Source organism: Pecten maximus, chromosome 14, assembly GCF_902652985.1.
Source record: "Pecten maximus chromosome 14, xPecMax1.1, whole genome shotgun sequence".
NCBI classification, from domain to species: Eukaryota; Metazoa; Mollusca; class Bivalvia; order Pectinida; family Pectinidae; genus Pecten; species Pecten maximus.
Window position 1 is genome coordinate 18,407,974 of NC_047028.1, and position 13,920 is coordinate 18,421,893.

The window sequence follows — 13,920 nt, forward strand, 5'->3', positions numbered from 1 at the left end:
AACTGGATACATTTATTTTTCATAATAAGGAGATGATGAATAGGTTCCGTTGTTTTAATACAGAAAAATTAAGGGTTTTGCTGAACAAAATATTAAAGTTGATTTCATAAAACTTAAGAATGCATACATTTCTTTCTTTTGGATAATTAAAAACCTCATATCTGCATTTACCTATACTACACATTAAATAGATTTACCCATTTTTATAATAGAGGATATGATTGCTCTAAAATTTGTACAATATGCATGAAAAAAATAAATATAAAATATAAATATTTACAATTTAGGAAACAGACTATAAATTACCGTAAACAAAACCTAGTTGTAAACGACAACATAATTTGTTGTGATTATTTAATTTTATGGTTAAATTATATATAAGACGAACTTAAGAATCGATTCAAGATCTTTTACATATTTTCTAGTTAATACACATTTTACCGACTCACCCTTTTCCCAACAACTGGTCGGCCTCTTCCGGAAATCGGCCATTATTGAGTGAGTGGAAAATGTGGACTAAGTTTTCAATCCAACGTAATTGTCCTCCATCCGACTATGTCTAACAAAAATTACTGATTATTTTTACTATTTAATTATTTTGCAATAGAAAAATATCAATATTACTATTCTGAATAAAATGATCGTTAATGAAAAACATGATTTTATTGGACCTGTCTCCCCAACCATTGCGTCAATGCTAGCTTGTGTTACGATAACAGTTGCACATGTATACCATTTGCAGTCAATACTTGTACATTCAATCTTTATACTACCCACCTTATCTGTATTTCGATAATTCTTTACGGATAATGTCGGATATTCATTTAATGGGATATGAAATAGTCGTCAACTAGCCTGTCGGTAATATTTTGATTCTCATTTCGTGAGTTTGTGGTCTGTACATGGACAGGTCAAATTTCGGTTTAAAAAAGGCCCAAAAATATAACGGTATGTTTAAAGTCAAACGATACCATGTTAGTCAAAACATTTTTTTACCCTTGTGCCGAAAGACTGCGTCAACAAATCAAAATCATGATTATTAGAAATTAGAGGCCCTTAATATTAAAGCAAAAAGAACTGAATTTGATAGTCCATAATATTTAGCAGCAAAATTTGCTCATAAAAGTCTACAAAAATTGTATAAATGAATGCAAAAAAATGAATCAAAATTATGTTTCAGAGCACAATGGGTCGTGTTATCAGATCCCAGAGAAAGGGTCCTGGGGGCATTTTCAAGGCCCACACAAGAACCAGGAAAGGGAAGGCCGCTCTTAGACCTGTTGACTTCGCTGAACGTCATGGATACATCAAGGGTGTGATCAGGGTAAGCTTATGTAAAGGAGGAGAGTTCATTGTAGGTTCCTGTTATAAAATGGATATATGTATGAAAATTAAGACAATCGGTAGAATATATTGGTAGTTCTGGCCCCTTCAGTAGCATTAAATTCAGGTTTATTTATGAATGAGAAAGCAACGAAAAGCGGATACATAAAATGAATAAAATTTATGGTTTAAGTTTACTTAATGTATGGAATTGCTGCGGTGTAGAAATTGTTCAGATCTACTGTATCAATCCAACTTTAAAACTTTTCTATCCTTGGTCGTTGATGGTATTGGGAATCTGGTTTGGCGACTAAGAACATGATATTGAAAATTTTGTTTCTAATTTTGGGAAACTTCAAATTTGGTTCATCTTTCAACATTGACTTGACAGTTGAGTCATGTATGCATGCCAGTACACTGTTCATAAGGTTTAAAAACATCTTTGTTATTCTTTTTGATATGCAATTGTTAGGTCCATCCTGCATGTAATTATCAATCACTGTATGTAAGCTGTGCTTGTGTTACTCCTATACGTATATGAGGTCTTATTCCACCTGATTACATTGGTGGATATTGCGACTCAGTGTGTTTTTCTTGTAGCTGCCAGCGCCCCGATTCTAGGGCGCGACGAAAAAGTGTCATAAACCATCTAAAACGATAATTCATGTTAACAAATATGTGTACGCTTACTTGTTGATGAAGTATCAATCCATTTATGCACAAACTGTTGATGGACACCTCTTAAATATAACTATATCCACAATAATTCACTTGCAACCTACTGTCTTAAATATTGGGTCACTAAAACAACTTTGCTGTTCCGGTTATTATAAAATACGGAATGCAAATAAAATGGAAAACGTAGCGTAACATTTTCACAGCGTTTCGTCTATTTCAAGTCCATATTTGGATAAACTGGAAATAACCTCGAGAGGTCACAATCAAAACAAGTATGGCGGTATATACAAATGGGACCTACGCTTAAACGACAAAAGAGGCTAATAATCACTGATCTTTGATATAGATATGGACACACGTTGTGTGACTTTGTGTATTTATGATGGATAAATAGAATAAGGTAGGTCAGATCATATGAAATGTGAGTAAAGATAACTTTTAAACGACTTTAATTAGGTGGGTCACAGCAACAGGTTTTATGTGCGGTGGTGATTAGAGGTTACATGACAGCCTGTCAAAAGTTTCCTGTCGTGTAAACCTCTAATATTATTGGAGTATGCTTGCGTGAGCTCTTTCTTGGACTGGGAGATTTATATCTTGACTTTACCTGACAGTCATGTTACCGAGCAGTGATTTTTTTAGGGTCGATTTGGGGCCGAATTTCCGCCCCTTCCCCTAGAGAAATTTTGTTGTATTTTCCCAATTTCTTGCTCATATTTTCCCATTCGGAAAATATCCCTTCATATTAATTGGTATAAAGAAATGCCGACCAAAATGTATTTCACAAGAAATTTTCAACGCCGGTGTTCTCGTTCTATGTTGGTCGCGTTCGATAACGCAAATTCCCGTGCTTTCTGTTTCCGTGTCTGAAACGATGTCGTTTTCCTCAATGTTTCAAATCGAGCGCACCGCGAAAGTCTGTGTCGATCGAGTGTTTTAATCGCACACGTGTCTCACATATGCTATGACAAGCGCTTGAAAGTTTAAGATCATGTAAACAAGAGTCGCACAACACGAAGTATTATGTCAAAAGACTGACAAAAAAGATAGGAAAGGCCTTACGAAAGTGAGTGACTTCTTCAAAAAGTCTTCCGGCGGCGATATACCAAACAACCCGTCAACCAATGAATCATCATCCAACATTGAATCTGTTTTATCAACCGTCCAGACGGAATGTTTACCCGTAGCAAACGTCAATGTACATGTAACCCGCGACGAAAATCTGGTATTAACTTTATCGGGAAAAAAGAGGAGTAGCGTCGATAGATGAACATTTAATGCTGCCAAATATGGATCTTCCTTCTCTTGTCTTTATCACAGTAGTGTGACATGTGGCTACATGTGCAAGTACTGAGAATTGTTTGAGAATTGTTTATTTTTTGGTGCACATTTGAGTTGTAAGCCATTTGTTACAAAAGGGTATAAAACTTGGGACACATCCTTCAAGAAAATTGAAAAAACATGACAACTGACCTGGACTCTTTGGTGGACATGTTCAAGGGGCAAAAAACAAGGAAAATGGCCCTTTAGATAGCTATTAAGAATCATTAGGCCAGATGAATGTTGAAAATTCAACAGATAAATAAATATATGGACGTGTTATTGACTTTTTTTTTCATTTAAAACCAACACCAAATTTTCCCAATTGGGGAAAAATGCCGCTGTATTTTCCCAATTGAAAAGGTACAGGCCCCTGTAAAAAAGGATGAAAAAATCACTGCCGAGCTATTTTTGGTTTTAACATTTACCATTAGATATCAGGGATTCCTTTATTTCCTATTAACATGATTTCTTTTACAGGACATCATCCATGACCCAGGCAGAGGTGCCCCCCTTGCAAAGGTGGCATTCCGTGATCCTTACAAGTACAGACAGAGGATGGAAACATTTGTTGCTGCCGAGGGCATGTACACTGGACAGTTTGTGTACTGTGGAAAGAAAGGTAATAATTAAAAAGAAATCTATAGCATCAAACAAAAGAGCAAAGCAAGTTCAGTTTATAAAAAAAAAGTAGTTACCCACATCGGTATGCAGCAGAATACTGTGTTTCTGCACATTATGGATTTTTGTATAACTCTAAATTAGGGGTAATTATAGCCTACGGTTTTAACTTCTGCAAAATTAATGTAAGATATCATTAGCTGACAATTAATTTGACAGGACTTGTACTCTTGCGTAAAGTAGTTTCAATAATATTCTTTAAAAAAAAAACAACATGGGCATGCTTTTCAATTTCTATGCTTGAAAAGGCTAAAGGAACAGCTTGAACACAAATTTGGTTCCATTTCAAACTGCTACATGTTGATATCTCTTCACTCATTTTCAAGATTATAGGTGTTCAGGCTTTTGATTATTACTTTAAATTGCTGATAACATTTGAAGAAATAACTCAATAAAGATCAATGCAATGATGAATTAAAAATTTCTTCACTTTGACCTGAACATTATTGATGTGAATAATTTTATGAACCTGAGCATTGATAGTAGCTATTAAAGTCATGATAGTTATATAACAGGTGTTGTGTATAGATGATTTCTGATTTATATCATTAGCTGACAATTAATTTGACAGGACTTGTACTCTTGCGTAAAGTAGTTTCATTAAAATTCTTTAAAAAAAAAACATGGGCATGCTTTTCAATTTCTATGCTTGAAAAGACTAAAGGAACAGCTTCAGTGAACACAAATTTGGTTCCATTTTAAACTGCTACATGTTGATATCTCTTCACTCATTTTCAAGATTATAGGTGTTCAGCTTTTGATTATTACTTTAAATTGCTGATAACATTTGAAGAAATAACTTGATAAAGGTCAATGCAATGATGAATTAAAAATTTCTTCACTTTGACCTGAACATTGTTGATGTGAATATTTTTAGAACCTGAGCATTGATAGTAGTTATTAAAGTCATGATAGATATATAACAAGTGTTGTGTATAGATGATTTCTGATTTCTGTATATAACTTATTTTAGCATCCCTGCAAATTGGAAACATTTTACCTGTTGGTGTCATGCCTGAAGGAACTATCGTATGTTGTCTTGAAGAGAAGGCAGGAGATCGTGGTAAATTGGCCCGTGCCTCGGGAAACTATGCCACCGTCATCTCCCACAACCCTGACACCAAGAAAAGCCGTGTAAAGCTGCCATCCGGCTCCAAGAAAGTCATCCCATCAGCCAACCGAGCTATGGTTGGTAAGTGTGCAAGATCTCAAACAAATATCATCCACAGATTGGTAATGTTGTCACTAGGCCTTGGTATTGGAAAGGTCGAAATGATGCAATATGTATTGTGATACGCTAAAACGATACACGATATGTATTGCAAATACAGGAGTGTCTTCATTTTTGTTGAAAGTGTGTAATGTCTTTCAATATCTTGTAAACAAAAATGCTTATTCCTTTTTATTGTGTATTTTTAATCTTTTGATCAAAGAATAGTGAAATATTGAAATTTAGATTGATGAACTTATAACTGAAATTATAATTATTTATTTAATTAACTTTACAGAGTAGGCATATCACCTTGTTTTCTTCAGGGGCTTGTTTGAAGGGCAGCCACACTTTGGATTATTTTTTTTCTCCAAACATAAATGAAGGCCTGTCATCTATCACCTGTCGCCTATAACTGCTTTCACTTTTTAGCTCACCTGCCCGAAGGGCAAGTGAGCTTATGCCGTGGCGCGGCGTCCGTCCGGCCGTCCGGCCGTCCGTCCGGCGTCAACTTTCCATTCAAGCAACTTCTTCTCAATAACCAAAAGGCCTAGAGACCTAATATTGGGCCTGTAGCATGCTGGGGTGAAGGGCTACCAAGTTTGTTCAAATGAATGACCTTGACCTTCATTCAAGGTCACAGGAGTCAAAAAGGCTAAAATCTTCAAACGACTTCTTCTCAACAACCAACAGTCCCAGGGAGTTGATATTGGGTCTGTAGCATGCTGGGGTAAAGGGCTACCAAGTTTGTTCAAATGAATGACCTTGACTTTCATTCAAGGTCACAGGAGTCAAAAAGGCTAAAATCTTTAAACGACTTCTTCTCAATAACCAAGAGTCCCAGGGAGTTGATATTGGGTCTGTAGCATGCTCGGGTGAAGGGCTACCAAGTTTGTTCAAATGAATGACCTTGACTTTCATTCAAGGTCACAGGGGTCAAAAAGGCTAAAATCTTTAAACGACTTCTTCTCAATAACCAAGAGTCCCAGGGAGTTGATATTGGGTCTGTAGCATGCTGGGGTGAAGGGCTACCAAGTTTGTTCAAATGAATGACCTTGACTTTCATTCAAGGTCACAGGAGTCAAAAAGGCTAAAATCTTTAAACGACTTCTTCTCAATAACCAAGAGTCCCAGAGACCTAATATTTGGCCTGTAGCATGCTGGGGTGAAGGGCTACCAAGTTTGTTCAAATGAATGACCTTGACTTTCATTCAAGGTCACAGGAGTCAAAAAGGCTAAAATCTTTAAACGACTTCTTCTCAATAACCAAGAGTCCCAGAGAGTTGATATTGGGTCTGTAGCATGCTGGGGTAAAGGGCTACCAAGTTTGTTCAAATGAATGACCTTGACCTTCATTCAAGGTCACAGGGGTCAAAAAGGCTAAAATCTTTAAACAACTTCTTCTCAATAACCAAGAGTCCCAGGGAGTTGATATTGGGTCTGTAGCATGCTGGGGTGAAGGGCTACCAAGTTTGTTCAAATGAATGACCTTGACCTTCATTCAAGGTCACGTCGATCAAGTATGCTTAAATCTTTAAATGACTTTTAGTGAAAAGCCAAAGTGCAGAGAGACATTATATTGGTCCTGTAGCATGCTTTCAAATAACTGCAGGATCCATATATGAAAAGATCACTGCATTGCAGGTGAGCGATTTGGGCCCATTGGGCCCTTGTTAAATCTTGGTTATGAAGACGCATTTGTGGTGCGTCTAGATGACCCAGATTAGGACATGTCTTTCCTGTTTGTTTTTTGTATGTGTAGAAACGTCGTCCATTTAAAGTACGTTAGTTGTGTTATGGATTCAGGTTAATAAAAAAGCATCAAGGGGAAAAGTCAAAATGATTTGCCGATACAGTGATATAACAGTATACTAATCCATCACTAGTTGTCACGGCCAAAATCAACATGAAGATATAGACAAGTCGGCCTGTGTGGTCATATACTGGAAATATCAATGTGTCATTGTGATATTTGTGGTATCAGAAAACCTGCTGAAAGCAAAGCATGGAAGAATAAAATTAGAAATGAAACTAAAATTTTAACAGTCCAAATGATTTAATGAAAGAATGTCTTTTATGATATATATTTTCCATGAGCTATCAGGGCTATTCCTGTAACACATCTACCCAATGGTATCATGAGGGGACTAGAGTTTTATCAATAAACCATCAAATGAAGTGATTTAATTAAAATAATACTATGTAGTTAACCACATTTTCCAGCACCTGATATAGATTGGTATTTTTTAATATCTGGTGTTCTGCTTTAGGACTGAATATATATATTTTACAGGTAAAGTCCTTGATTATAAAAAGAATTAGGATGAATCTCTACATTTTCTGAATCCATGTTCTGTAGGTATTGTTAGCGGTGGTGGAAGGATCGACAAGCCCATGTTGAAGGCTGGTCGTGCCTACTTCAAGTACAAGGTCAAGAGGAACTGCTGGCCTAAAGTTCGTGGTGTGGCTATGAACGTAAGTAAACTTGAGTACGGCCTTGAGAATGCTGAAACAGAGATCACTTTGCAAATCAGTGAACATCGAAAAATTGGGAGGTTAATAATCAAAGCAAATTTTTTGTGTTTGTTGAATATACATTACTTCTGACAAAGTCCATGTTTCATCTTTAGTATTAAGAAAACAAATAGCTGTGTGGAATAGTTAACCTGCATAATAAAAGGAAATATTTGTGTTACAGCCAGTTGAACATCCTCACGGAGGTGGTAACCATCAGCATATTGGTAAAGCGTCTACAGTCAGACGAGACACCTCAGCGGGTAGAAAGGTAAGTCAGACTCACTGTTGGCTAACTATATTCATCTATAAATATTTAATAGCATATCAGACTTCTTTGGATTCAAATTATGACAGGTTGCATGTAATTTAAACTTTTTCTGTTGATAGATTCAACTTTCACTTTAATCCCAAACTGCTTTAGGAATTTCATTTGAATGCATATGTTTATTTTTTTGAAGATCAATAACAGAAATCTGTATTGTGTGAACATGATTCTGAGATAAAAACTAGACTACGTTTGTTTTCAGGTCGGTCTTATTGCCGCACGTCGTACTGGTCGTCTACGAGGTACAAAGCAAGTCACCAAGCCAGGCGAGAAAGATTAAATTTGTGATAGTGTACATCTGTCTAATAAAACCCTTGATGGTATACTTGTGTTTAATCTCATTTGTGAAGTTGATGGCTATTTCATTATACCCACGCAACGAAGTTAGGGGGGGGTATACTGGAATCGGGTTGTCTGTCTGTAGACACATTTTGTCCGGACAACTCCTCCTAAACCGATGGGCAGATTCCAATGAAACTTCACACACATATTAATGATCATGTGTAGATGTGTATGCCACTTTCTTTTTCTAAAAATTATGGTTGCTATGGCATTTTGTCACTATATTACTATGTTATCTTAGTATGCCTCTAATTAACAGTTCCAATTCACCATTGACCATCGTGCAGATAGCGGGGGTATTAATCGGCCATCCTGGCGACAGTTCTAGTTAAAATCTAGTTTATGGAAGGTCTCTAGAAATTCTATGTATGCACGATGGGTTTTGAAGAAAATGCAGACTATTTTATGTTGATGCTTTAATTAAATGACCTGTTTTGGTAGTTCCTGTATGACAAATCTGAAGTCTTCCCATCTGGTTAGATATTTTACTGGAATGGACCTGAAAATTACTTTTTGAGTTGTCCTGCATATAGATTAAGCAGGTGCTTTCCTTTTCCATAGTCAATTACCTTATCAATTATAAATATATGGTTGATTAGTCAAACAAGACACATTTAAATGAAAATACAATTTATCCAAATTTGAGGAGGAAATCTTTGTTTAATCTTCAGTCTTGAATTCAAGGCTGGCAAGTTGCTGATACATTATTTTTGTCACAAGTTGAGGTACCTCAAATAAATTGATAATTTGGGTTTAATCAAAAGTTTGAAAACAGATTTAAGTGTAAGAAGTTTATGCATTACTGTCTGTAATTTACTTTAAATCTTAGATTTCTCTCAGAATTAGATTATCTAGGTCCCTTAGAGTGACCTATGCTAAATGCCTTTTGTATGCATCATCAATTCGTAAATTTACATTTTCAACTTCTTCCCATTATAAACCAAGATACGTGATAATTGGGCCTATGGCATGCTGGGGGAAGGCTGTAAAAGATTGTTCAAATGAATGACCTTGACTTTCATCAAAGGTCACAGGGTCAAATATGCTAAAATATTTAAATGAGGTCTTAAGAAAGCAAGAGGCCCAGATACCTGATATTGGGCATTTAGCGGGATTGGGTGAAGAGCTATCAAGATTTTCGAATGAATGGCGCTAAATTTCATTGAAGGTCAAAGGGATCACATATGATAATATCTTAAAGGAACATTTTCTCAATTACCAAGCGGCCAAGATGCCCGATATTTGGCCTTTACACCTGCATGCTTAGGTAAAGAACTAAAAAGTTTGTTTAAATGTATGACCTTGACCTTCAATCAAGGCCACCAAGCTCAAATATGCTGAAATCTTTTAGATGTCTTCTCGTGAACCAACACACTCAGAAACCCAATATTTGGCCTGCAGCATGCTGGGATGAACAACATTGACCTGAAATTCAAGGTCACGGGAATCAAATCTGCCAAATTACATAGAAAAAATACTAGGATGACGATCATATTAAGGTCCATGGGTCTCTTGTCTGTTTAGGGAATGGTGCAGATTTAACAATGGGATTTGTGCGTCGTCTGTTCGTAAACAATTTACATTTTCGACTTCTCAATAACCAAGAGGCCCAGAGACTGATATTGGGCATATAGCATGCTGGGGTGAAGGGCTATCAAAACTGTTCAAATAGTGACTTTTACCTTCATTCAAGGTCACATGGATCAAATATGCTAAAATCTTTAAACGACTTCTTTTTGATAACCAAGAGGCTTAAGACCTGATATTTGGCCTCTGACAGGCTCGGGTGAAGGGCTATCAAGATTGTTCAAATGAATTACCTTGACCTTCATTCAAGTCCTAGGGGTCAAATATACTAAAACTTTCGAACGACTTATCATTAATCAAAAAGCATAGAAACCAGATATTTGGCATATAGTATGCTGGAGCAAAGGGCTATAACGATTGTTCAGATGAATGAGCATGACCTTGACCGTCATTTACGGTCTCCAGGCTCAAATATGCTAAAAAAAATTCAAACGTCTTCTGGAGATCCAACACACATAGAAACGATATATTTTGCCTGTAGCATGCTGGAGTGAACACATTGACCTCATATTCAAGCTAACATGAATTGAATCTACCAAAATATATCAAAATTCAGGTGACTCTTAAGGCACATGGCCTTGTTTCCGGTGTGAGGGCTAGAGGTATCTCCGGCTATTTCTGTAATTGAAAGTCGGCATTTTTGTGAAAATCGAAGTTTACTTCAGAGGAAAACCACTAAGACCCCTCAGGGTCAAGGAGAGCGATTAATATAAGCTGAATTTAAGTTGCTGAAAAATAAATAAAGTAACCATTTTACAGTCATTATTTGTACAATTTCTTGGAAGTTAACGTTGAAGTGCCACCTGGGTAAGATTCACTGCGTTTACGCTGATTTAAACGCAGTCAGAGTTTACTAAGCTTAAGAAGGGAGAGATGTTAATGTGTTCAATGATCGTTGGTACCCGCACGATCTCCTCGCATAGCCCCGATCGATCCGGGTCAAGTGAGCGAGACGTAGAGAAGACTCCGTGGGGCCGACGATGGTGTTCAAGGTCAACTAGGGACAATTGATTATAACATTCTTGATTGTTAAACTTCGAAGGTTGAATTTACGACTTATCGAGAAGAAGCAAAAAATGTAAAAAAAAAAAAAAAAAACCAAACAAATAACGCGTTAATGATAATGGGTTCTGACGTACATATTCATTTAAATTTAAAATGACAACATTTCTTTTTTAACATTTTACATGTGCCCGCATGACAAATGCGTAAATGCGTTTCTATGACGTATACAAAAATTAACCCTTAATAGCGCCCATAATTCAATATAGACTACTTTCTCAAATGTCAAATCGGAGTTGATGAATACCTATATTACTTGTTGACAGTGTCCACCTTGCTCTAGATTTGATTTCTGAATCAGCCATGCAGATTTAATCCCGTTGGAATTGTATCAATCCGTGGTTTAGTCGGATTCAATACAAGTACGAATCAATGGACGTCTTAGTTGGAATCCCTGCGGTACGCCTGCAGATGTACATAAATTACGATTCTCGTTCACATACACGACAACAGTAACATGAATTATTCAAATATTTTCGATGATATTAAAGAGACATGGTTCGTCATTTGCTTTCAGTCAATTCTGCCAAGAGGATTTATGCGGATTTGTGGATACTGTAAATTTTACGATCTAATTTTCTCTAATAACGATTTCGCGACCATGTTTGAATTTAAACTAGACCTATTCGGCAAGACCCTAACTCGCGAAATACAGTTCATAATATTAAATTTGTACACATTTGCTATACCTAATTGTTGTATGCAAAGATTTCCAATGGTTGATCACAGTTCATTTAAATACGTACATTATTCAATTTCTTTTACACGTAACTTAATTATCTACAAATGTTAGCGTCCGTATTTCTCCTATTTTCATAATCCCCAATTTATGTTATCAACTAAAACACAATATCAATATGCAATATTTTAAGTGAAAATAAAAGCGCTGATTCCGATAGACCGCTCCAGATTTAAGATTTTAACACGGATATTGTGTGTAACAAGAGGTCGTCGTATAAAGAAAGCATTGCATGGATGACTGGTAAAGACTCTGTTTTCAAAAATACAACCGAACCTCGTTATCTCAGACAGATTGGTCATGGAATTTCGAGATATGTCGAGCATTCGAGGTTTTGGTTTGGTTTATTGTTTAACGTCCTATAAACAGAAAAGGCCATTCCTGGACAGCCTCCCGTGCGTACGACATGCATGCGCGTGGTGAGTGCGTATGTGTGTTTTGGGAGGATGGGGTATATTCGTTTAACTCTCCTTGTGTCCCTAACATCACTGACGAGTCCTAGAAGGACCCAACAGCTGTACGATGTCCCTAACATCACTGACGAGTCCTAAAAGGATCAAACAGCTGCATGATGTCCCTAACTTCACTGACGGATCCTAGAAGGACAAAACAGCTGTGTGTTGTCCTTTACATCACTGATGAGTCCTAGAAGGGCAAAACAGCTGCATGCTGTCCCTAACATCACTGATGACTCATAGAATGACTAAACAACTGTATGATGTCTCTTACATCACTGACGGGTCCTAGAATGACTAAACAACTGTATGATGTCTCTAACATCACTGATGAGTTCTAGAAGGACCAAACAGCTGTATGATGTCCCTAACATCACCGACGAGTCCTAGAAGGACCAAACAGCTGTATGGTGTCCCTAAAATCACTGACGATTCCTAGAAGGACCAACAGCTGTATGATGTCCCTAACATCACTGACGTGTCATAGACGGACAAAACAACTGTATGGTGTCCCTAACTTCACTGACGAATCCTAGAAGGACAAAACAACTGTATGGTGTCCCTAACATCACTGACGGATCCTAGAAGGACAAAACAACTGCAAAGTGTCCCTAACATCACTGACGAATCCTAGAAGGACCAACCAGCTGTATGGTGTCCCTAACATCACTGACGGATCCTAGAAGGACAAAACAGCTGTGTGTTGTCCTTTACATCACTGACGATTCCTAGAAGGACCAACAGCTGTATGGTGTCCCTAACATCAATGACGTGTCCTAGAAGGACAAAACAATTGTATGATGTCCCTAACATCACTGACGAGTCATAGAAGGATTAAACAGCTGTATGGTGTCCCTAACATCACCGACGAGTCCTAGAAGGACAAAACAGCTGATGATGCCGTTTGAATTCTTATCTGGCTCAACTGTATAAAACCTTAGGTCACGTGTTTGTAAAGACGGGTTTCGTGTCAGCTTGTGTCACTTTAACTCACAGATAGTATTTATAGCAACATTTGGGTCTAACTTCACTAAACTCTGAGGAGTACAACGTGAAAATTTATGTATGGTATAAAAACCAGTGTGTTCATTATATTTTTCATCGATTTAGCTTTATATCGGGGTTTTCCCTCCGACTTTATTGAAGTGAGTTTTGCCGCTACATTATAAAGATGAAAAGATTGGATATTTCGTATATCTACCTTTACATCTAAAACGTCAACATTTTTCTCATTTCCCTGGATTTCAATTAAATTCGTGATAAAACGAATGGAATCTTCTCTAATATAAACATTGATCTCTATATCTCTTTTCTTCTTTGGTGTATATTGATCCCAATTGAATTTATTTAAATTTCAATATTCAGTTATACACTGGAGTCATGCGTTCATTCTATACGATTCCATTCTACTATGTAATCTTCTGACAACCCAACACACAGAAAACGCCCGATCTATGATTTCCGTTCGCTGATTAGTAATCCCCTTACAAGCTCGATCTCATCGGTATAAATTCACATAGTCGTCATTGGAGTCTTGTGACTGTGGACATCGACAGGTATGCACAATGTTTGAAGCACTCTTAAACCAGGATTGCACCGGGAGTTTTTTTAATGGTTTATTTACAACCTTTTAAATGTACAGTGTATCTGTAAAAAGAGATATTTAAATAATCAGCTGTGA

At 36.9% G+C, this 13,920-nt stretch overlaps 1 protein-coding gene across 1 annotated transcript; it reads left to right on the forward strand.

Moving 5' to 3' along the window:
- Positions 1-406: 406 nt before the first annotated feature.
- On the forward strand, positions 407-8,377 carry LOC117342203 (60S ribosomal protein L8-like). Its single transcript, XM_033904256.1, has 7 exons — positions 407-498; positions 1,181-1,324; positions 3,802-3,943; positions 4,976-5,194; positions 7,572-7,687; positions 7,911-7,997; positions 8,257-8,377. The coding sequence occupies exons 2-7, from the start codon at positions 1,187-1,189 to the stop codon at positions 8,332-8,334; spliced, it is 780 nt and encodes a 259-aa protein (XP_033760147.1). The 5' UTR covers positions 407-498; positions 1,181-1,186; the 3' UTR covers positions 8,335-8,377.
- The last annotated feature ends 5,543 nt before the right edge of the window (positions 8,378-13,920 follow it).